This window comes from Equus asinus, chromosome 16 (assembly GCF_041296235.1).
Source record: "Equus asinus isolate D_3611 breed Donkey chromosome 16, EquAss-T2T_v2, whole genome shotgun sequence".
Taxonomy (NCBI): Eukaryota; Metazoa; Chordata; class Mammalia; order Perissodactyla; family Equidae; genus Equus; species Equus asinus.
Genome location: NC_091805.1, coordinates 11,824,460 through 11,850,191, shown reverse-complemented (window position 1 = coordinate 11,850,191; position 25,732 = coordinate 11,824,460). Strand labels below are relative to the sequence as shown.

The 25,732-nt window shown below is 35.6% G+C and overlaps 1 protein-coding gene across 10 annotated transcripts in view; it reads right to left on the bottom strand.

Annotated features, from left to right (window-relative positions):
* The window catches only part of TNNI3K (TNNI3 interacting kinase), a 271,680-nt gene that overhangs the window by 224,756 nt on the left and 21,192 nt on the right, over positions 1–25,732 (bottom strand). For all 10 annotated transcript variants that reach the window (XM_014831425.3, XM_070486598.1, XM_070486597.1 and 7 more), the window contains exon 5: positions 15,213–15,323. In XM_014831425.3, the coding sequence (XP_014686911.2) occupies positions 15,213–15,323 (111 nt within the window). The remainder of the gene's footprint in view (positions 1–15,212; positions 15,324–25,732) is intronic.

The following is a 25,732-nucleotide window of genomic DNA, read 5'->3' as shown; positions in this document are numbered from 1 at the left end:
TAATAAGCCCTGTATAAGTCTATAATTGTTATCATTATTATCTTTCATAGTACATTGAAAACAATTAAAATAGACCAACAATTCAATAGAAAAATATACAAAGGTGCTTCACAAAAAGAGGAAATTCTAACAGTCACATACATATGAGAAATGTTTAATCTCATAAGTAATTAGATAGCTGCAAATTAAAACCAAAATGTAATGCTATTTTATACCTACCAACTTGGGCTAGGAGGGAAACAAGTGTACTACACAAATGTTGGTGAGGTATGAAGTAAGATGATCGTACCTTCGATCATAGACTCGGTGGGATTGTCAAGTAGTTCAATCCCTTGAACATTCACATACTCTGTAACCTCACAATTTTAATCTTAGATTTATGTCCTAGAGAAGATCTTGTGATAATACTCCAGAAAATACATACAAAAATTATTATACAACATTGTCTATAATAGAAAAATATTTATAGCAACTCAAATGTCCATCAAAAGTAAATTGGATAAATAAATTGTGGGAAAATAAATGAACCACAGCTACACAAATTAACACGGATTTTACACATTTAACGTTGAACAAAATAAACAAGTCACAAAAAAGGTACATGTGTGATTCATTTACATAATGTTCAGAGACATAAAAAAGTTAAAAACAATATAATTCATGATGTTATACACGCACACACACACACACACATACATAATATCTAGGAAAACAGAATAGCCATTATAAGTCAAGAGAGAGAGAAGTCTTACTCTAGGGGAAAGAGATGGATATGAGGGCAGAAGGTCAGACAAAGTTCTTTGGAGGAAGCTCTTATATGTTACATGTTTATACACGTCCTTTTGTATGCATGATATTTTCTCAATAAAAATAGTTTAAAAAAAGAATAAAGGAATGTGTTTTACAGCTGGAATGCTGTCCAAAGTACTTTTTTTCAATAAGAAAAAGATGTTTGAGAAGCATTTAGTGTGATTCCATTTTTGAAAAAAATATATACAGAAAAATCTGGAAGAATATCCATCAAACTGTCAATAGCAACTACCTTTGGGTCGCAATGAGTGGCGAGAGGTGTATAGCCATTAACTGTGATCCCATTTCTGTAAAGTTGTATTTTTAAGGGAATGTATCCACTCTAGTAATAAGATAAACTAAAATGAAAAAAGAACCTTAAATGTAATAATTAAGCTTAAATAACACTGTATGTTTCACGAGTACTTGTGAGTCTCTTTCCATGTCAATGTGTAGTCTTGTAAAATGTCATGTTTAATGACTGCATACTGTATTACACTGTATCCATCTACCATTTAGATTTAATCAATATTTATTGCTGGGCATTTAGTTTGTTTTACTTATTTATTTTACATGAGCACCCTTGCAATTTAATCTCTTATTATTTCCACAAAAAAAACTTCTAGAAGTGGATTTGCTGGATCATGATGTATGCAAAATTTTGAGACCTAAAGTGCAGAAGTTTTCATCATAACTTTGACAGCAGCACTTCAAAGGTAAATTTGTTATTCACATATTGGTACTGAGTTTTGTTCAGTTACAAATGTTATGTAAGCTCAGAGAGATTTAGAAGGCTTAGTTACCTAAATTACAGACAATTTCAACAATTCCAGAATCCCCAGAGAGGGCTCAGACTTGATCTCTTGCAAAAAGAAAGAAATGTAGAATGGCAAAATATCTTGAGCCAAGGATGCACCCCATACACCCCTGTAACCCTAGACCTAGCATATTACCTCATACGTGGAGGTGCTCAAAGAGTGCTTGTGTAGCTGGAAATTACTTAGTTTGCCTGATTCACAGGAGATTTTTACTTTCCTGAGGAATACCCAGAAAAGTTAGAAGCAACTATCTAATAGAAACAATAACACATCAAGCTAAAAACCCAGAGGACTTTACTATAAAATACTATAATTCCAGAGCTTGTTGACTGGATTTTTAAGGATTTATGTTATCACACTTGCTCACGGGAGTGCCACAATCTAAACCAAGTGACTGTCCTTTATTGGGACACATTTCAATCCTTCTTAGCATCATCAGTGTCAAAGTCGTGTATTCAGTTTAGCAACCAATTAGGCTAAAAGATATAAAATCAAGTTGGAGAGGGACTAGACATATAATAATTCTCTAAGTATGAGGTTATTTGGAAAAAATGGCAGATATAAATAATCCAAAGATCTTTATTTATCCTGACAGTTCATAAATGGATCACAAGCTATCAATGCTGAGGCTGTGTGATAGTATAGGACTGTGAGTCGGTAACTGATTTTATGCCAGAGAGCACAATTCTCACGTTAGATTGGAGACATTATTGATTAGAATGGAGATTAGGAAAATTCAGCAAGTCACAGAGATAGACATGCAGATCTGAAAGAATAACGATGCTCCCTTATGGGTATGTTGGAATTCATTTTTGTGGAGTAGAATAAATCTAAACTCTGTTACTCTCTTCTCTTTGGGTCAAACTTCATCATTAGATTAAGTCCAAATTCCTCCTTTATATTTTAAATAGCTCAAAAGATATATTGAATGGGCAGGGAAAAGTTTTTAAAGACAAAACTTTATCATTATTTTTGATTGTATAGGCTGTATACTTACTTCATTTTATAGATTTTATGAGTAATTTGTATGAAGCTATTTTGAAAACTGCTTGTAATTTTGTAAGCTACTTTTCTCATGAAAGGTGTCATTATAATCGCCCCTGCATTTATTGAGAGGAGAAATAATTTTCCTCATTCTGTATAATTTCTAAAACAACATTGAATAATCATTAATTTAGTCATCTAACAAGCATTTGTTAAAAACCTACTATATGCAAAAGCACAATTCTGGAACTTGTGAAGGCTATAAAGATTTTAGCATGCAGTGCCTATGCTCAAGAAAAAATATATAAGAAATCAAATAAAACCATATTTATAAATCAGGATGTGTTAAATACTAGGAGAAAAGTATAGATATAGTGCTATGGTTGTTGAGAGCACGGAAACACCTCAAGCTAGGGAGACCCAGTGGTTTCATGAAGGTTGGCATTTCGGGTGAACTTTGAGGATGGGTGGAAGAGGCAAATTATAAAGAGACTATGGTGTGATAAAAAGCACAGGGCATATACGTGAGAAAAGGTTAATTTAATCTAGAGTCTGGGTTCAAAATGAAGAGCATGAGGACCCATGGCTGAAAAAGTAGGAGAGCTGGATCACTACCACTTAATCCCTTACTGGGTGTATCTTGGAGTCAGTAAGGTTCTTGGTCAGAGGAGTGACTTTACTAAAGTCATGCTTTACAGAACCTGGTAAATTTTCAGGAGTGTTCAGGATGAAGCAGACTGTAAAAGATTGAGAGACAGGCCTTATAAGTAGGAGTATTATTGCAGGAAGTCCAGGAGGCTAATGACAGACTGTAGAGAAGATTGTAGTAACATATTGACGTCTACTAGGAATATCTTTGATAGTTCTAGACAAAAGATTTGCATTCACTGCCCTTTGTCTTATTTAACTTGGAATTTTCCCAAAGTCTCCTGGATAGCTCAATGTGTACCTTTTCAGGAGGGACTTATGAAAATGATTCTTCAACTCCTGGCAGGACCTGCCCAGGGGCGGAGACGTGCAGTAATTATGAGACAGCTCAGCCCAGAGCTAAGAGAGTTAGTTAGTAGCTTACTTTGGGGCACAGAAAAAAGTAAAAGGGCAGCAAGGTTAAAGATGCTTCAAGGGGTTATGTTTGAATTGCTTCTCAGAGTAACTCTAGATGGCTCTGTTATGCTTTATTATAGCTATATTGGCCTGCCATTCAGTTGTGCAAGAACAAGTGATAAGAGGCAGAGGTGCTGAGTGCCTTTGAGGGACACCTCAGGAGAAAGGTGCTGTGAGAGAGGGCAGCTGCGAAGAGCCAGCCATGAGGGCTCTAGCCTCTCACTCCCACTACCCCAAGCTCAGCAAGTTTCTAAAGGCTCTTTGGAGATCCACCTCAGGGAGGCAACAAGGAGAATAACTCACACAATGTTCAGAGGAGAAGATTAAGACACCTAAAGGGCTCTACTCCCTAACTACCATCCAGAATGAATCATCCCTGAGAGAAAGCAGGTATCACTCACTGTCTACTTTAATACTCTATAGTTGATGGTTGAGTAGAAAATATTGGTTTTCCAATATATTCCTAATTGAAGGGGAGAAGAGTAATAACGTCGCACCCTCCTGAGACACAGGGAGCTGGGAGGCTCTGAAACTCTGGGGATGTGACATGAACAGCTATAGAAACCTTGATTCATAACCCAGCCTTCAAATTCCCGGTGGGGAGTATGCATGGGAAAAGAAGGTTAAGTGCAGATGCACCAAAATATATAGCTGTTTTTTAGCAGCTGTCACAAATATCTAACACAGAAACTATTTCTGCCTAGCTGATACATTGCATAACATGATTTATATATAAATGATATGTCTATCTATAACTATCTGTATATCTATCTATTGATATCTTTTTTTAAACAAATAGAGGGCCTGGGATGTTGGAGTCAGATTCAGTGCATAGAAGGACTGGCATAAAGAGGCAAATTCAAACAAAACACTGAATAGTTTCAAAAGGATTTCTCATTCAGATTGATTTGATTAGCAATAATCTTTGAATCTAATTTCTCAGGTAATGTTTCTTTCATCATTTTCCAGGGTAGCAAGCTGATGAACATTTCATTTACATTTTTATTTGCCTATAAAACTTTTCCTGCTTAAGCTTTTTACCTCACCCCAAAAAGTGACACGAAAGCTAGTGTCTTCTTACATCACTCTTACAATTGATACATGCTTAAGGCATTGCTTCTGAGATCGTAAAATTACTGATTATGATACATGATCTATGATCTTGGCTCAATCTTCAGACCAAAAGCCTAGACAGTAGGAGACTGACTTCTTGCCTTTAGCAAAAAGTATTCTGTAACACAGGGCACATTCAGTAGTTGAGACATAGAGTTTCTGGTTTTCACTTCTGAGAAAACCACTTTGGAATGCCACAGATGATGTAGTGTTCCTAAATCAGGTCTCAGTTTTTTAAGGCTATGTGTACAATAAAGGTTTAGTTTCAGACTTGACCATGTGACACGAAGGTATATCAAACTTTGGCATCATGGAACTGCAAATGACGATTTAGGCCAAGTTTCAAGTTAATACCAATGAATGGTGATTAGAATACCTATCAATCATTAATGGCATTCACTAGAACGATATTTAAACAGTAATTTATCATGATGTGCATTGACTGGTACATTTGGCCCTTGCTATGCTATCTGTACCTGAATTGTGGTAGCTCATGATTTTCTCATAGAATTTGTTTCACCTTCTGCAAAATTTTGGGAGCCATCAGAGATAGGGTAACAGTGCTGTACACTGTGAAATGACGTAGGGTTACACACCAGAATCTCAGAGAGACTGAGTGAGAGAGAGAGAGGGAGAAGTCTCTAAACTCTTTTTACAAATCCAGTGCAGCATTTATTCCAAAACCTGGCAAAGATAATTGTTATGGGCTGAATTGTGCTCCGTCACCTACCAAATTCATATGTTGAAGCCCTAAACCTAGTAGCTCCGAATGCGACTGTATTTGGAGACAGGGCCTTTAAAGAGCTAATTAAGTTAGGGTGGTTTCTAAGTCAATATGACTGGCCTCCTTCTAAGAAGAAAAGATTAGAACAGAGAGAGACAGAGATGCCAGATACGTGCATGCACAGAGACACAACCTTGTGAACACACAGCAAGAAGGCAGCCATCTGCAAGCCAAGGGGAGAAGCTTCAGAAGAAACCAAACCCGCCTACACCTTGATCGAGGACTTTCAGGTTCCAGTCTGTGAGAAAATAAATTTGTGTTGTTTAAACCACCCAGCCTGCGGTATTTTTTTACGGAAACTCTAGCAAACTAACTTAATAATGCAAAAAAGGAAACAATAGATCAAATTTACTTATGAAAATTAGCAAAACACGTCCAGTAGGAAGCTAAGAGGATAAAGTGCCAGAACTAACTGTCATTCCAGGAGCGCAAGATGACTCGACTGAAGAATGATGATTGTCTGGAAGCATCAGCCAATACAATTAAGACAGAGAAAACAAAAATGTTTAAATATTTGAAAGGAAGCAAAATTATTACCACATCTAGCAAATTTAGTTGTAAACCAGGAATATCCAAGAGACTCACCAAAGAAATCTATTCGAAACGACAAGATAAATCAGTAAGTTCAATGGTTACAAAATTAAAAATCAATAATCAATGTTTCTTATATATAAACTATAACAAATTAGAAAACATAACATCATTCGCGTTAGCAACAAAAAGATAAAATATCTAGGAATAAATTTTAACAAACCTATGAGGAGCGTATTCCGCTGAAAGACAAAAATAAACTGAGATAAATGGAGAGAAATATATTGTTCTTGAGTGGAACAGCCCAATATATTGGCTATATTAATTTTTCAAAAATTAATTTATAAACTAGGATTTATTTTAGTCAGTACACCCACTTTTTTTCTAGAAAAAGCAAATAACAATAAAATCAGAAACAAAATAGAACAAACAGAAAAAACGATCGCCAACTTTCTTAGCACTTGTCTTCTAGGCAGTGTCTAAAGCTAACATATATTAAGTTATTTAATACACGCATGCACACAACCAATAAGGTGGTAATAACATAACCCACTTTCTAAAGTTAGACAACTGACACCCAGAGCAGATGAGTTACTTTCCCAACGGCATATAGCTGGAAGTGAGAGATACTATCTGGGACTTAAATGCAGAGAGTCTGGCCTTAGAGTCCATGCTTTTTGCCACTGTACTATAGTGCCTTTCCATGGATTAAGTTCACATAGAAAAATAAAAATGGAAGAATAGTCAGGAAAGTTCTGAAACAAAGAAGTGCCAGGGGAGAGTACTCGCACTTTTAGGTATTAAAACATAACCTGAATCCATACTAAACAAAACAGTTGTGTTTGGTATTAGCACAGGAATACACAGATCGACCTAAGTAGAAGACAGAGGAGAAAATAACAGAGTATTCGATAAATACTATTTGGGGAGAAAGGACATTCCAGATACAATCTATAAACAGGAGGGAAAAAAAGTTAAAAGTACTTGAAGTAAACATTTGTGATTTCTTTTTGCACAATCTTGAAAGGAACAAGTGTTTCTAAGCAGAGGCCACAAAGCAAAAAACTGACAAATCTGGCCACACAAATTTAAAAGCACTTATAAAAAATACTCAAAAAAGAGGAAACTAATAAAATAAGCTGCAATAATTATGACAAAGCGTAATTCCTCAATATACAAAGATCTTTTACAATTAAGAAAAAGACACTCTGTTGGATAAGGAATATAAAATATAAATAACATATCAAATTAAAAAAAGACTTAGCCTGCCTTACATTTAAGAAGATTTCATTATTTTTTTAAACTGGCAAAGATAACAGAGACTAATAATTTAAGCAAACTGAAGTATGTATTCATACTGTAAAAGCCTTTTTTGGAAGACTTTTTGTCAATAACTATCAAAATTCACATACCCTCTTGCCCAGCTACATATAAAAGCATGAATAATCACGGATGTTCGAAGAAAGATAATTCCCTTGCACCCCTCCTCCCAGGTCATTCACAGGTCAATGGCATTCGCAGGTCAATGGCATTTTCAGGGTTCACCTATGTTCTACCATGTAACAGTACGTCATTCCTTTTTATTGCTGACTAATATTCCACAGCATGGATATACCAAATTTTATTTATTCACTCATCAGTTGATGCACATTTGTTTCCACTTTTTGGTTATTATGAATTAAAATGCTACGAACATTCATGTACAAGTTTTTATGTGTCTTGCGTATATACCTAGGAGTAGAATTACTGGGTCCTATAGTAGCTCTATGTTTCACTTCTTGAGGAAATGCCAAGCTGTTTTCCACAGCAGCTGTACCATTTTGTATTCCCACCAGAAATGTATGAGTGTTCCAATATCTCCAAATCCTCATCAACCCTTCTTATTGTCTTTTTTATTACATTCACCCTACTAGATGTAAAGTGGTATCTCACTGTAGTTTTGATTTGCTTTTCCCTAATGACTAATGACGGATATCTTTTCATGCAACTATTGGCCATTTGTATATCTTCTTTAGAGAAATATCATTTCAAATCCTTAGCCCTTTTTTAACTGGGTTATTTACACTTTACATATTGTGTGTATCTCCACTACATTTTAAACTTCCTTCTTTTATTAAATATTGTTCCTATAAGATTTTGTATCTAAAGAAGGAAAAGAGAGGTAACATGCATGGAATGCCTACCATGTAGTAGGCATCTTTTATGTATAGTGAGTGATTATGATCTTGGGTTCTGGAATAAGCCCTGAATGTTGCTTTAAGAGTACTAAGACATTCAAATCAGTCAGTCAAAAGCAAAATTATAAAGCAAATGAAGAGTCCCTCTTTCTAATCATTCATTCATTGTTTCAAGTTATCTTTCTCTCAGATAACTCTTTCAAATCTAATGTCTCCTAACACTGTTTAGGGCAGTGCTTCTTAAATTTAATATGTACATAAATCACCTGGGAATCTTGATAAAATGCTGATTTTAGGTAGATCTGAAGTAGGACTTGAGATTCTGTTTTCTAACTAGGTCCTTGATGATCCCACATTGCTGGTCAGTGGACCATATTTTGATTAGCAAGGTTTTAGAGTATGAACTGATTCCTAAGATTTTAACTATAAGAGCTAACCCCAAGCATGAGGAAATTTGGCATTTTTACAGTGGTATCTTAAAATTTGTAAATGCTTCAAAATCTAAAGAGTGAGCCTATGGTAGGCAGGGGGATTGATCATCTTGAGCAGAGGCCTTGTCTAGTCCCCATGTAAGAGGTGGTATGCCCATTCAGAAACAGGCCCTATTTGGCCACTTTCTGTAATGGGGATGTTCCTAGACTGACAATTTGAGCACATGCTTGTGACTACATAATACAGTTTGAGGATCTGAAGTTTTAGTTGAAAGTTTTCTTCCAGCATGAATTTTTAATGAAAACAGAGGAATAAGTGAAAAGAACTACAGTTGCACTATTGGTTCAAATAAATACATTTTGCTGTTTTGCTAAATAAAGTTATATATCATTATAACATGATTCTGATAGAAACCAACCCTGTTGAAATGGGTGAACCTTGAAAACATAATGCTGAGTAAAAGAATCCAATCAGAAAAGATCACATATTATACGATTCCACTTAAACGAAATGTCCAGAATAGCCAAATTTATAGAGGCACGTGGTAGATTAGTGGTTGGCTAGGTCTGGGTAGTGGAGGGTAGATGGGACTGATGGCTATTGGATACTGGGTTTCTTTTTGGGGTGACAAAAGTGTTCTAAAATTAGATTATGGTGATGATTACAGAACTGTGTGAATATGCTAAAAGCCACTGAATTGTACATTTTAAATGGGTAAATTATGTGGCATGTGAATTTTATCTCAACAGAGCTGCTTAAAATGTAACGCAGAAATATCAGAAATAAATAATAGAGCTTATAATAATGAGGTCCATTTAAAGAGGCCAGATTATCTTGATTGGCTTGGTCTTTGAGATGATTCAGACCTGAGTATAGAGCACATTTTCTTGACACTTATTATTCTAAGCTTCTACCTACTGTTTCCAGAGCTTACATTCTGGTCAGGTGGGCTGAGAGGTTGTTGCCTAGGTTAGGAGAAGGGCAGTGCAGCATGCTGAGTGAGAGCTGGCTCGCACACTAGACAGCATGTGAACATCTGCTCTACCAGTTATTAGCTCTGTCACCTTGGACAAGTTACTTAACTTCTCTGTGCCTCAGTTTTCTCATTTGGAAAATGAGGATAAAATATCAAATGAGGATTAAGACAAGTGATATGATTTGCACAACTTTATCACTTTAAAGTTGTTAATTATTATTATTTTTTACTATTTGTTCTGATTCTAAATGAAGTTCTTAAGAGACTACTACCTATTTATGAGATTGGAGGCAGATCTGACACTTTTAGTTATAAAATTCATGAGTACATTATGTCTTTAAAAAAAAGAGCGAAAGAGAGAAATTACATTTTATAATTCCAAGCATTTGCTTGTTGGCGCCTTTGGGGAGAAAACCAAAGCCATTTTAAAAGAAATAAATTAGAGTCAGAAGCTTCTTGGTAAACAAAACTCTCTCCCAAAACATTCAGATGATTTAGTTACGAATGAACTGGAACAACATCAATTGCATTTCCTTGAAATCAGAAATAAATTTCAAAATAACTGGGAAGCATTTCTGAAACAGGGCTTGGATAACTGTCTGCAATCTGAAAATGGGTTAAGGTGGGATAGAATAAACTCAACTATGAAAATAATACTCTCACCTGCACAAAGCGTACATGAAACTACGCCTTTCTGTGAAAAATAAAACATTCCTTAACTCCTGTGCATTATATATTACACCACCTCAGATACACTTTTCTGTTTGATATTCAAACAGTTTTCTACAGCTATAGACAATCGATTTGTCTCCTGATAAGTGCAGAAACAACTGCATGAAACACCAAAATGTAACAGCTTTGTAAAGAGTTATTTGACCAAGTACAAAGTGTTTTACACTTGGCATGTGTGTGTGTGCATGTGTGTGGTGTGTATGTGTGTATTGTGTGCTCACATACACGCATTATATCTCCATGGGTTCTGGAGCTCATATACTAAGTGCCATGTAAAATTGTTCTTGAGCCAATTAATGTTGTTTTAACTGTATATGTAGCAATGTCTGAGCTTTAGATAGTAACATATTCAGTTTATGTTTTGTTTTCTGAATACTTTTTTTGTGTCTTACGGGTGTAAGCCCTGTTTTAGCAATACACACGAGTCAAAAAGGAGTAAGTGTTCTTTTATTTACAAGAGTACGGATTTGAAGTCAGATAACTAGCCTAGAGTCTTATTCATCTCATTTATTTGTTGTCCGAATGGCCCTGTGGAAGTCATCTAGCTTCTCTAATCTTCAGTTTCCTCAAACTGAGTCTAATGGTAGCTATTTCACAGGAGAACCAAATGACAAATGTATGTGAGTGATAAAGCACCACCAATTGTTAGCTAATATTTTTCATTTTCCATGCTGAGAGAGCATATGACTCATGTGCCCCTGGACTCAAAGGGGAAAAGAGCGTTTAATGCATGTTCATTGATTGCTGACAGGATCCTAGGCCTTGTATAAGGCAGCATATGCACATGTATTGATAGATGGATAAATCGGTCATAGAGTAGTGCGACTCAAGACAACCAATATTTGCCTGCTTTTCAAAGCACACTAAATCTCAATCTGAGTCTCAAATTGCAGTCAGCATATATAGGAATCTGCAGCACAGGTTCTCTTCTATTATTGAAGGAGACAGCTGCCTAGTCAATGTAAATTTTATTGTAAACTTGTTTAATAGAATTCACAATTATGGGAGGACAAACACACTTGAGACACTAATGGAGGGTCTGAGCTTGATATGTGTAGACGGAGGCCTATCAGACTTAGCATCAGTTATTGTTTCATAGAGAAAGGAGGGCAATAAAAGAAAGTGACTACTAATGAAAAAGAATTCCTGCTGATCCATTGCCACCATCCCTGCTGACCAAGAGTACAAAATAGGAGTGGAATAAGCATCTAAAGTTTTGGTATAGTACGTAAATACTATATGGATATTTTATCCTGTGGTACTCAACATTTCTGCCCCATTTGATACCTAGGATCCTTTATCTATTGAAACTCTCTATACCCCTAATTATTGTGATACTATAGCATCCTTGCTTTCCTCATACCACTCTGAGCAATCCTTCTTTGTCTCCTCAATGGCTCTTCAGTAATTCCTCAAGTCTCTGTGGATATTCCCTTAGGCTCAGTCATTGACCATCTATTAGACCCAATTTGCAACTTTCAGAAATTGTGAAGGTATCGAATATCAGCTCTACACATATAATTTCCAAAAACTTACATTAAGACCCAATTTCTCCATAAAATGTGAATTGTATATTTCTAAATTAACGAGTATTTCCACTTGAAAATTTAAATGTCATCAGCAAATCAACATGTCTAGAGCTAACTGATTTTTACTCCAAATTGAATCCTTTACTCAATCCTTTATCTCTGTCCGTTTAATCATCATATCATCACTCTGGGATCCATACTAAATACTGCAGTCAAATAAATCCTCTTTCACACATTATCAAATCTGCAATTATTCTCTTGCTCAAAAAGTCTCAATGACTCCCCATTTCTTACTGGAACAAAATCCAGTTGACTGTAAGTGTCTTTAAGGAGCAGAAATTTCTGTGTTCTATTAATCTCTTTAACTACCACAACATCAAGTCTTGTGTGTTGTACATTGTAAACTACAACAATTGCTTATTGAAGTGAATTAAACTCCTTGGGCTTCTATTCTCAGTTTCCTTAGCATGGTCCATTCCTACAGGGACTCTTCACAATCTGTTTCATGCTATCATTCTATTCATCCTCCCCTAAAGGTGCTCAGCTCATTCTTCCTTCCTATTTGTGAACATGATTCCTCTTCTTTCTCTCTCCAGTTCTCACCACTCTTCAAATTTCAGCTGAATTTCAAACCCCACTCTCATAATTTCTTCCCTAACTCCCCTAGTCCACATTGCTCTCTATTCCCAGTGAACTCTGAACCCTTCTAATTTTGTGTTCTTTGCTATTTCTAGCTATACAATTATCGTATTTCTAATTATCAAACCCCACTCTGATATTTGACTCTTTTCTGTACTTATGACTATTTTGATTGCTTACATAATTTTTCTGATGTATTCATTTTTTTGTGTCTAGCTACACTATAAAGTTTTTAGGTGGAAAAAGTATGTCATATTTTCTTGTATCATTCCCATATTCTATCAATACACTATGGCAAAAGTAGAGATTCAACAGTATGTGTTAAATGAATGAAAAGTGTGGGGGAAAAGAAAATATATTCAAAGTGGGTATTTATTGCAATTAATAGCTTTGAAAGAAATAATTCAAAGAAAAAATTTCTGCATTTCAAATATGGCAGTTTTAGGTTTTCTGGATATCATTTTCCTTTATTATCTGACGTGTAACTTAATTAGTCCATTAGATAAGAGAATAAAGCCTAATGTGAATATACCTGCTTTCTGCATCATCAGTGATTGACTATATAAGTTATTAAATGTTATACAATAGCTAATGAAGGAAGTTAGAGAATCCATGAAGAATTGCAGGACAAGAGTACAGATCTATTTGGAATTATTTTGGTAAAGTTTGCCCTAAGGTTGGTAGAATCGATACAATATTTTCTTCCATGCTATGACTTACAAAGCAAGAAAACAGCTATGTGAATAGGAGATGAAGAGACCAAGCTCTTAACCACCTTGCTTTTGACCCTGTTATAATTCTGTCACTCACGGCATAATCTTCTCAACACTAGACAGAAAGGATGTTGTTTTGCAAAACCTATTCTGTCATTTTCCTGGCATTAAGAGCTTGTATGTGCTTCACTCAAACTTAATATCTATCTCATCAATTCTTCCACGCAGACTTCTTTATGTTTACCTTCCATTTATTTTATCACTAGCCTTGGTTTCTTTTTTGGAAAACATTTATATATAACTGATTCTAATGGCATTCCCCCTCTCCCCATAAGTAACATAAATTCACTATATTTACAATGAATATCACCACAAAGATTTATTTCCTGAGAAATAAGATAATATGGTAATAGGTGAAAATGTCAACATGAAGGAAACTATTTTGCTTACAATGAGGTATGTTAATATTCATTGAATGTAAGAGCCCTTAGAAGTGACACTGCTAAAGAGAGATGGATCACACCTATTTTATAGGTTTTATTTATGATTTTATATGCAGCTCTATTTGTTCACAGTTGGGGTGTGTTTTTGTGTGTGTGTGTGTTAGTGAAAAATGTACAATTTAACTTGCAACATGAATAAAAGAGAGAAATAGATAACTATTTAACAGTGAAGTTATAAGACTTCTCATTTATTGCGTTTCTGAGCTTACATGTGGTTATCACAACTGATAGAGTGTGAAAATCATGGGCTTTTTAGTGAAATGACCAGGATTCCAGACATGGCTCTTTTTCTCAATGGCTTTGTAATTTGTAGGGCAACTACTGTACAAAAGCCTTGGTTTTACATCTATCAAATGGCAGTGATAATAAAAACTATTTCATGAGGATTCATAAAATAACTTAAATAAATAATGCAAACAAAAGTGCTCTGCATAAATGAAACTAATATTTCAACAATTAAATTTAGAACAAGATCCAAAGTCCTTCCCATAGTCTTTAAAACACTGTAATCTATTGTAACCATCCATCTGACCTCATCTCCATTGCTCTACCTCCAGCTCATGCCAAACTAATAACTTTGGCTCACTCATGCTCCTCAGACACACCTAGCTCTTTTCTGCCTCAAGGCCTTAGCATGTGCTATTATTTATATTACATATAGCTTCACTATATAGTTTATTTAAAATGGTGCCTACTTCTCCACTCTGTTTTCGTTTTACCTCATTTTATTACTTTTCTAGTACTCACTACTAACTGACCTTATATAATATTTGTATTTATTGTCTATCTTGCTCTCTACAACTAAACTCCAAGAAAACAGAGATATTGCCTGTCTTTCTTGCTACTGTCACCTCAGCAAATAGAACAATATCTGATGCATAATAGATACTTAACAAATCAAATAATGAATGAGTGAATGAACAAATGAATGATCTTTCATTGAGTACTCTGTATGAAGCAATCTGAAAAATGCTTTATATGGATTATCTAATTTAATCATTACAATAGGCCTGTTACTATTTCTACTTTATAAATGAAGAAAACAGAGATGTCATGAGGTACAGTAACTTGTTGAGGTAAACACAGTAAGTGGTGGAAAGTGAGCTGCCTGACTCCAAAACCTATGCTCTTAATCACTGCCATAGAGTCTCTGTATATCCAGTCATCCTTATATTCATTGACATTTGATTACGCTTTAGCAAAATAGACTGAACTGACCACCAAAATAATTTATTTAGCTTAATTTGATCTTTAAAATAAATGTGTGTGTTTGGTAGCTAAAAAATAAACTAGCTCCTTGAATCTCAAAAGCCAGTATTTGAAAACAGTTGAGAACAGGAATCCAAAGAGGCAGGTTTGTTTCTACAGGTAACCAAGGTGTGACTTACCTCCAGGTGACCAGCTATTGCAGCAACATGCAGGGCAGTGAGGCCGCCATACCCAACCTGCTGTATATCAGCTCCACTGTGAAGCAGGGAAGTAATCAATTCTGCACTATCCTGTAAGGAAACACATCTTTAGTGTTACTTTTCTGCTAATAGCAGGTTTGAACACTGTGCAACAGGATTTATTGATTCCCTGACTGTCAGCCAGTTTAGGCGCTCACAGAAAACTTAAATGTGATTTCTGGCATAAGAGCACATAGGATAGCAGCGAGCAGCTCTCAGATGGTTGAAATGTAGGAACAAATGATAGGGCTGTTCAGTTACAATAAATCCTCCACCACTTGACCATGAAAGACAGAAAGGACATTTACCTACGGTGAGGCTCTTGGAAACTCAACTCAAACTTACATGTAGGTCACTCCACTAAGTGTGCTTTCCTTTGCAATTGCACTACAGAACTGACTGCAGTGGACCATTTCTGGATACTTCGGTAATTGCTTCTTCTCTAATACATACATGCCATGGGTCCTATACATATTTAATCAGCAGTGTCTTTCTTAACTTGACTCATTTAACAGTGGAAATGTTTGAAGCATCATTTAAGCCTTTAAGTTAGAATAATTTATGCAATGACCAAAGTGATCCTTACTTTCTTCACACTATAATTTGCATTATATTTCTGTCTTTAGAGAGATGTGGAACTTTTTAATAATATTAATAGCAATTAACATGCATTGAATTTTTATTACGTAATTAACCTTTATGTGCAGTCATTTGTTTAAACCTAGCACATGGTAGGACTTCAAAAATAGTTGTCTATAAAAAAGCAAATTAAAAACTAAACATTTCTTTAAACAATCGTATGAAAGATTACTCTTATAAACCTCATTTTATAAGTCAGAACACTCAAAGGAGTGATGGGAGGGTCACATAGTCATAAAACCCCATACTTGGAAGAGAGTGCAAAGAAAGGCTTTATGTTGAATCCTCTCCCCCAAAGGAAGAATTGAAACCTCAACTTCTATAATACTTGGCCCATGAACATCTCAAACACATCCCGTGGCAAGAAAGTCAAATCTTCACAGGCTAGGCTGTTGGATTTATGCTTTTACATATAATTTCAAATACCGTTGGTTAGGAAAATATTCCCATGCACGTACATATAACTTCAAACGCTGTAGGTTAAGAAAATCCTCCCATTAAAAAACAAGGTTCGGTTTCTTAATGCTGCCACACATAAATGAAGGCCTAGGAGAAGTTATAAAAAAGCGAAAAAAACTTTGATAAAGAACTTCAAATAGAAAAATTAAGGTTATAGTTTCCAATTCTTCCACTCTATATGCTTGGTTTACCAAGAAAGTTAAATAAAGATTTTTGTCTTCTTTTTCTGTTCCATTGGCTCCTCCTTGCTCAGTCTACAGACTATTTTCTATTCTAAAAAAAAAGCCACCATTTTTTCCACCGAATCTGAGCTAATTTTATCCCCCTCTTTGCCTTCATTTTCCAAGATTCTGGAAAGTTATCAACACTACTGAAAGCTCGGATTTCGTTTCTTAGTAATCTCTAGCTATGTACACCCAAATCTTGCACAAATCCTGAGCTCACCATGCTCCTTACACATTGAACCTTGCTTTTTCTCATACTATCCCTTCTCACAAAGGCAAATTTATTCTCCCTTCTTCCTTGTCTTGTAATATTAAGAGAAGACACCATGCCTGTTTCTTCCACCTAAGACATAAGGACCTCACCACTGTCCTGAAGTCACCTCCTTAGTTTCAGAAGGTAACCTTCTGTTTACCAAATCCAATGTCGATCACCTTCCTCCTCTCTATAGTCAGAACATCTCTTTCTTCTCGAAATCCCATCCCTTTTGCTTTCCTAAAACCATATATTTCTTGTTTCCTTCTCTTTGCCTCTTCTTTGTTTCTGTCCGTCTACAAAAAGTGAGTGGTTTAGGAGTTTAGCCACAAACCATTTTCTCATTCTAAATGCCACCTTTGATAATTCCTACACAATCTGATGACTTCATCTTTGGTCCTGACTTCTCTGCTATGTCCAAATCCCATATATCCTGCCTACACATGGCATCTCAAATTGAAAATTCAAATTTTCTCCTGTAAATACCATTCATAATTTTCAAAGTGTGATCTTTCATCTCCTAGCATTCCTTATTCATATTAATGGCACTTTCTTATTCCAAATGACCTTGAGTTCCTTCAACTCAGTTTCAGAATTCTGCTGGTTTTAACTCACTAGTACTCTTCAAATTTCTTCTCCTTATTTTTAACATCACCCTCCACTTTACACAGCCTCTTAACTAGTCTCCTTGACTAAGACTTTTCTCATTGCAGCTCATCCTCCACATTGCTACCAGATAAATTTTCTTACACACACTTTTGATCACATCATTCTCCTTTTCAATAAAACTTTCATACACTCAACAAATATTTATTGAGCGTATATGGTGTGTGAAACATTGTTCTGAGCAGTAGGGACACTGCAGTGAGTAAGATAGTTAAATCCTTGCCTTCATGGAGCTTATATTTCTACTAAGTATATGTGAGAGGAGAGAGAGAGAAATTAAATAAATAAGAACATATTATATAAAGTATCATAAAGTACCAATGGCTATGAGATAAAACAGTCAATGATAAAGCAACTACTTTAAATTGAGTGGTCAGGGAAAGCTTCACTGAGGAGGTGACCTTTGAAATAAATGGTAAATACCAGAAAAGAGAAATCAAAGCCACAATTTCAAGGAAGGGCATTCAAGCACAGGGAGTAGTTAGTGAAAAAGTCCTGAGATGGAAATAAGCTTAGTGTGTTTGAAGGTCACTGTTGAGTACAAGGTTAAAAAGAAAAAAGAAGGGAAAAGTAATGTTAAAGATGAGGTCAAAGACATCTGATCTTGTAGGACCTTGCAGACCATTGTATCGAGTGTTTGGATTTTTTCCAAGTGCAATAGATAGCAGGGGAATGACATGAAACTGAGACAGGGAAGAAGCAGGAAGTAGTTTTTGAGGTAGAAATAAAATGTTTCATTTTTCACATGTTAAGTTCGAGATGCTTACAATGCAGGGTTAAGATTGTGGGTACTAGAAGTAGCCTCCCTAGTTAACATCCCAGCTCTGCTAATGCAAGGTGTTATATAACCCTTTACACTAATTCCTTGGTTATAATAAAAGGGGGACAATAAATGTATCCATCTAATGTGATACACATAAACTGTGTATCCACAACTGATGTGATAATACATATAAAGCACTTACAAGGTACCTGGCAAAATACTGCTCAATAAGCTGATTACCATTGGACCTGGAAGTCTGGGGCTCAGTATAGTCCTCACTGGAAACTTCCAGATAAGACTGTGATGTGACTCCATCATCTAGCTCCCCTTTCTCCTTTCCCTTTACCTCCTCCATACAACTTCACTTCCTCTGCTTCACTAGTTACTGAAATAATCAAAGGAATAAAACATAAGAAAACTCTGAAATTTCCAGTACTGAAAATTAGGAAATGTCTACTAGCTTTGCCTCCTCCAGAAAAAATAATTCATAAGAGTTAACTCTAACCCCACCAATAACCTTTAATTTTGAATGGTGAGGGCTAAAGACATGGGTAGTCTCTGAGATAAATAGGAAAGACATCACCTTAAGGCATTTTTCCCTGCAAATGGGCAGGCATTCAAAGGCAGGGAAGTGGAGAAGGTCTTTTTACACATAAAATCATTTTTAAAAATAGAGGGAAAATATGATAAATTTGAGCAAATGAAAGTATTTAAAAAACACAACATTATAAGGTAAATGACAAATTGGAGAAATATTCACAATATGTAAAACTGACAAGTGGTTTGTATATTTAATATATGAAGAACTCATACAAATCTGTAGAAAGATGGATACTCTTTAATTCGATGAATATTTATTAATAACTGTTTACATTACGACAAGCACTGTACTAGGCTAAGTTAAAATAAATTAAACATTAATCATGGAGCATATGAAGTATATATCCATCAGGCAGATTCTAGTAAACACACATTCATCCTTCCCTCAGCTGACTTTGTATTTTCTTATTTAGCCAAAATTTGTGGAATTTAAGAGAAAATATGTTATGATTTCTTCAGAATGGGCAAATGGTGAAGTCTAAAGTTAGAAGTACTAGATTATCCTGTCATGTCTTAGTTGGATTTCTCAAGTTGACCTCTGACTGATCTAAATACTTTTTAACTAAATACTATAAAAATAGAACTTTTATCTTACCAAGCCATGCTACAGAGAATGTAATAAAACAATCGCTGCTGCTTGTAAATTGCTTACCATGGGGTAAGTACCATGGCAAATGTTTTGTCTAGATTATGTCTTTCAAGCTTCACCTATGAGGAAAATATTACTATCACTATTTATGGCTGATGACAGTCAGGCTCAAAGAATTTAAAGTACTTGTAGAACCTAAAATAGTTTGTAAAGCGTTGGAACTGGATACAGACTTAGTCTGTTCGGCTCCAAAATCCAAGCTTCACTTTTCACTTTCCATGGTGTGTTCGCTGATCTTTTCTTGGTTCCAATCTCAAGGAAAAACTTGAGTGGGTGTACTTGTGTTGTATTTAACTGACAAGTCCCAAAAGTTTCTCCCCTACTCTACAGCAATATTGTGTCCTAATGGAGTAATTTTAAAAGTCAGCAATATGATATGTACCTCCTGGAAAGAATATTTACATACAATAAAAACACTAGGCAAGTTTTAAATATTATAAAGCTGATCTCACTTATTGCTCGCACTCTACAGTTTACAACAAGTATCTAAGGGTAAATTTTTTTTTTTTAAAGATTGGTACCTGGGCTAACAACTGTTGCCAATCTTCCCTTTTTTTTTTTAAGGATTGGCACCTGGGCTAACAACTGTTGCCAATCGCTTTTTTTTTCCGCTATATCTCCCCAAACCCCCCCTGTACACAGTTGTGTATCTTAGTTGCAGGTCCTTCTAGTTGTGGGATGTGGGACACCGCCTCACCGTGGCCTGACAAGCAGTGCCATGTCCGCGCCCAGGATCCGAAGCCTGGGCCACCTCAGTGGATGGAGAGCAGGAACTTAACCACTCGGGCACGGGGCCGGCCCCTAAGGGTAAATTTTTTCAAAGAAAGACTCTTAGGACTTCCATAGGGAATAGTCTTCTGGAGGTACTGACAGATTTTCCGGCACACACTGTTAGCCAAATTTACATCATTATTATTCAATAGGACACAGAGAAGCAATCTCAAGTGTGAGGTAAATAAGCTTTTGTAATGCAGTCATGTGTACAATATTTACTATTTTTAAACAAAAGAAAATCCATGTGTGGAAGAGTGAGGCCTGGATAAAAAATCAGTCCAGCCATATCTTTGAAAAAATAAGATTTGGGGTACAATAGACCTCCAAAGATTTATGTAAATGGATGGAAACTTTGGTAATGATAGCAACTCCAACTTTGTACTATGCATAAAATTCTAACACAGCATCTAATATCCTGCCTGTTGTTTGCTCCGTGATTGTTACTATGGATAAAGCCAAGATAAGTAACCATTAGTATCAGAGAGATCAGATTCTCTACCACCAAATTACATAAACTAAAAAAAAAATACATATATATTAACGATATTAATATGTTTTTGCCCATTCTATTCCAGAGTAAAAATTAAACTGGGACTTTTTAATGTGTAAAATTTACTTCCTTTTGATTATGGAAATGTGTCCCCTGGAAGTTTTAAAACATGACAACCATTCATTTACAATCTTCCTATTTATATATGAAATCTGTGTCCCTTCTCCTTGAATCTGGGTAGGTTGTGACCAAAATAGTGTAGCAGAAGTGAACTATGCTTCTTCCAATGCTAGGTCATAGAAGGCCACATAGCTTCCTCATTGTTTTCTGGAAAACTTGCTCATACAGCTCTGAGCTACCATGTAAGAAGTTGACTAAACTGAGGCAGCCATGCTATAAGGAAGCCCAGGCCACGTGGAGAGGCTACATACCACATAAAGGATCCCCAGTGAAATGACCCAGCTAAGGCCAGCCTTATGGTCATCGCAGCCAAGGCACCAGATGTGAAGCCTCCAGAGGATTCCAGTTCCCCAGCTGATGGAGTTACCCCCAGTCATTCATGTCTTCTCAGCTGAGGCCCTAAATATGGTGAAGAATCAAGCCATCCTCACTGTATCTTGTCTGAATTTCTGAACTGAGAAGCCATGAGAATAATAAAATGATTGTTGTATTAGAGGACAAAGTTTCTTACATCTCAATAGATAACCAGAACATCTCGTAGTAGAAAATGTAGAAAATAAAGGAATAAATAACAATTTAATAACTTGTAGTATTATCATATAATCACTGTCATCATTTCTGTTTACTTCCTTACATTCTTTTTCCTAGAAATAAACCTTAATGAAACTAGATAGAGCACAGACTAATATAGTAAAGCAAACCTCTGTTTGCATCCTGATGGCCACTTCCTACATTTGGGACATGTTTCTTAGCCTCTTGAGCTGTGGGTTTTTGTTTCTTTTGTTGCAAAACAGAGATAATAATTGTATCAATCAATCAAGAATCAACAGGCATAGTGTGTGTGCAAATGTTTGTAAACTCAAGATCTTTACAAATGTTAAGTTTATATATTTATAGTAAATGTATCACCCCCAGGATTGGCCTAAGTCTATGAGAATATTCACTTTATGTCTCAGTCTGTCCCCAAAGATGTTTAATCATGTAATACCTCAATTTCTTCACCTGTAAGATCTCAGTCGGACTAAATTGCTTTCTGTAATATCCCATCCACCTCTAATATTCTAAGGTTCCCTAAAGTGTCCTCTCAAACTCCAAGGCAGAGCTGAACTTCGTTCGAAAAGAAGAATGAACTTCTGGGTGTGAAAATAGAGATCTATGCATGAGTATTTTAATAATTGTTTATCTAAGTAGTTTTTTCTTCATCAACCCAATTTACCCGGTAGGGCAATTTGTACAGCCTGCTTGTGTTTGTAAGGAAAAAAGTAATAAAAGCAGTTTTGTAGTCTTCAAGAATATTAAGGTTTCTTCTAGGACAAGAGACTATGCAGGGCTTCAGTATAAAATGTCTTTAGTTCCAGGCATTAAAATTTAATGGACTAGAGCTGCTTCATGCATCATAGACACCTCCAATGAAAGGATCCATTAATCAGTACAAAAATAACTGCTCACGAAGGTTCACACCTACATGCCTCTTGTTGAAACAATTCTGAATTTATCTTCACAAAAGATATCAATTATTAAAGTCCTCAGTATGGTGGAAACACTTGACTTTGTTTGAAATTTTGAAAAAAAAGAAAGAAAAGAGAGAAGGAACACACTTTTTGATTGATAACCTGCACTCTTTCCTGGGTAATGCCTTCAAATTTGCTTTTGACCTATTTTTTCTCATCACCTCGGTTGACCCTTCTTCTACTTTCTGGTTCCCCATTATCACTTTCTTCCTGTGGGTGCTTCCAATTGCCCTTTGACTGTACTTGTCCTCTCATTCAATGGTGTAGTGATGATTTAGCAGGGAGAGGCTCATCATAATCTCTAGGGTTTGGGGGAATGCAAATACACACTGTTTAAAAAACAAATTGGCAGCCAGTCGGCGGCATACTGGTTAAGTTCATGGCTCCACTTGCGTGGCTCTGGTTCGTGGTTTCGGATCCTGGGTGCAGAACTGCACACCACTCATCAAGCCATGCTGTGGTGGCATCCCACATACAAAACAGAGGAAGATTGACACAGATGTTAGCTCAGTGACAATCTTCCTCACCAAAAAAAAAAAAAGGAAGAAGAAGAAGAATATTATAATTTCTTTAATGTGCTTTCACTTACATTTTATTTATTTCAAAATTAAAGAAAAACATTTAAACAGAGTGTGAATTTATATGTTTATCCAAAGGGACAAGACTCTAAAAACATTGAAAAACTGTTGTAGAAATCTTCCTGTTATCCTGCCAGTCCTCAAGATACTGCCCAGTCTTTTGCCTTTTGAAAGAGCAATCAATGTTTACTGCCTCCATTTTCCTAACTCCATTTACTTTCAACCCATTTTTGTAATTTCTACTCCCAGAAATTCACTAAAATATCCCTTATCTGACAATTTCCTAATTTCCAATTCTAATGGCCAAAATAGGACAATATTTTGTCCAATATCAACATTATTCTTCCTCCTTTGAAGTACTTTTTTCCTTCCTAGTCACCAGAGAATGATAACTTTATTGATTTATTTATGTAACATGTACTTTTTGATGAATATACACCAGGAATTGTTCCAAGTGCTCAGAATAAGATGATAAGCAATTTTGATCTGGTCCCTGCTGTGGTGATGTTCATAATTCCTATTGGAGATTACAAGCCAGCCACAAGGGGAAATGTGTATGTGGTTTGGCCTGCACAGTATTTACAACTAAAATTTTGGATTAATGGCCAACATTTGAATATCAAGAAACTTCACACAATAACTGGTTCTCTGAAATTTTGGGCAATACTGGGCTTCCATTCCTACGTGGCGACGATGAGCTGGAGCTAGTAGTGACTGCTCCCTTTATGTGGGGCATAAGTTCTCTAATTTACCACAGTATCCACCACTTCTTATATCTCAAAAACATTGAGTCTCTGTGTGAATTCCCATTTAACGTTGTGATATTACCTGACACCTTCAGTCATTTATGTTACCTGCCTCATTCCTGAAGTCATATGGGATTTGTGACCCCTAATCTAGAGGAAGATGTAGAAAAGTAATCAAGTAATTAAATATAGCTTCATTCACAGTGTGATAAGGTAAGTATAGGGACCAAGAGAGTTCATTGGCAGGGGACCCAACCCAGCCATGGGAGGGGTCAGGGAGGGTTCTCCAGGGAGTGTTGCTGGCTAATACAAGAATTGAAAGATAAGTTAACATCTTCAGTCAGTATCCTATTAACTTTTTATTGAGAACATGGCAATTTAGAAAGAGATTATGAAATATTTAGTTACTAAGAAGAAATGTGAGTATAAAAAAATCCATCTTAATGATTGCTCTAATTTGTGGGTATAAATGTTCTCTAGCTCCTTAAAGTGAGGATCAAGTATTAAACAGTGTTTAAAAGTTGCAATTAACTGAAGGATTTAGTTAAGTATGCAAACAGTGAGATTCATTTTTTTTTGAGAATTTTTTTTCATCAAAAAATTTATTATTATCTTGACAAATTCTCATTTGGGGAAAATGCAATCTGTAATTAGGAAACTTGTTCAGATAAAAAGGCAACTTGAATTTTTAAAAAATATTAATTTACTTTGCCCTCTAAATTAGTGGTTCTCAACTGGGGGTGACTTTTGTCCCCAGGGGCAATATTTGTAGATACTTTTAGTGTCACAACTGGGGATGGGAGAGGTGCCTCCTGGCATCTAGAGAACAGAGACCAGGAATGCTGCTAACATATTAAAATGCACAGGACAGCCCCCAACAACAAGGAATTATCCAACCCAAAATGTCAGTAATGCCAAGGCAGAGAAATTTTGGCCTAAATAGAAAGAGGATTCAGAAACTATGAAACACATGCTTTGGGTCCTGGATTTTAGGATAGTTGAAAAAAACTCCACTTTACAATCATATACGTGTGCTAAGGAAGAAAAAAATCAGGGAAAAAAAAGGATACAATAGTTTCCAGGCTATGAATCACCATGAATAGAAAGCACGGGGTTTTCTGATAGGCATGGTGTGTTTAGATCTGGGGAGCCAGACAGACAGAGGCGTATAAAAAATTTTTCCCTCCTTCCTTTACCTTCCCCTTTGTAATAAATAAATAAAATGACTCCTTCTGAATGATTGGAATGAGGTATTGATAGAAATCTGTAGAATGGAATAATTGACCATTCAACATCTGCTTTTATCATATGAAATCTTAAAAAAAAAAAACCCAACAAATCAAAACGCTACTTTCCATTCATTAAAGAAATTTCATCAAGTGGTTTGTCTGTGTACTGAAAGAGAGGTATGTATGAGGTTAAATTAGATGTTCTAAGACGACTTTGTTCATTAACATTTTTATTTAAGATCTTTGAAACTATATAAATCTCAATTCTTTCCCCAAAGTCTTGTGTTTCATTTTAGGAGTACAACTCAGATACCATCTAAAGAAATATGCCCCAAAGTGGAATGCAATTATGCAGGAATCTTGTAAGAAAATTCACTAGCGTGCAAAAAGAAAATAGTAGAAATTCTATTTACATTTACTTATATTTAAAGATGATAAAATTTCACTAATATTTAACATAAAAATTTGCACTAGTGGTCTTAGTTCATATATCAGTTAGTCATATGTCACATACAGTACCCAAAGTATAATAAATAAATACTTGGAATTCCAAACGGAGAGGAGTTGAGAGTTACCCCTCATTCTTATTTAAGCATTTAGTACATAACTACACATTATAGTTTATGTGAGTCAAATTAAGTAGATTTATACATTTTAATACCTAATTTTAACTGAATCAATCCTTAAAAAAATGGCAGA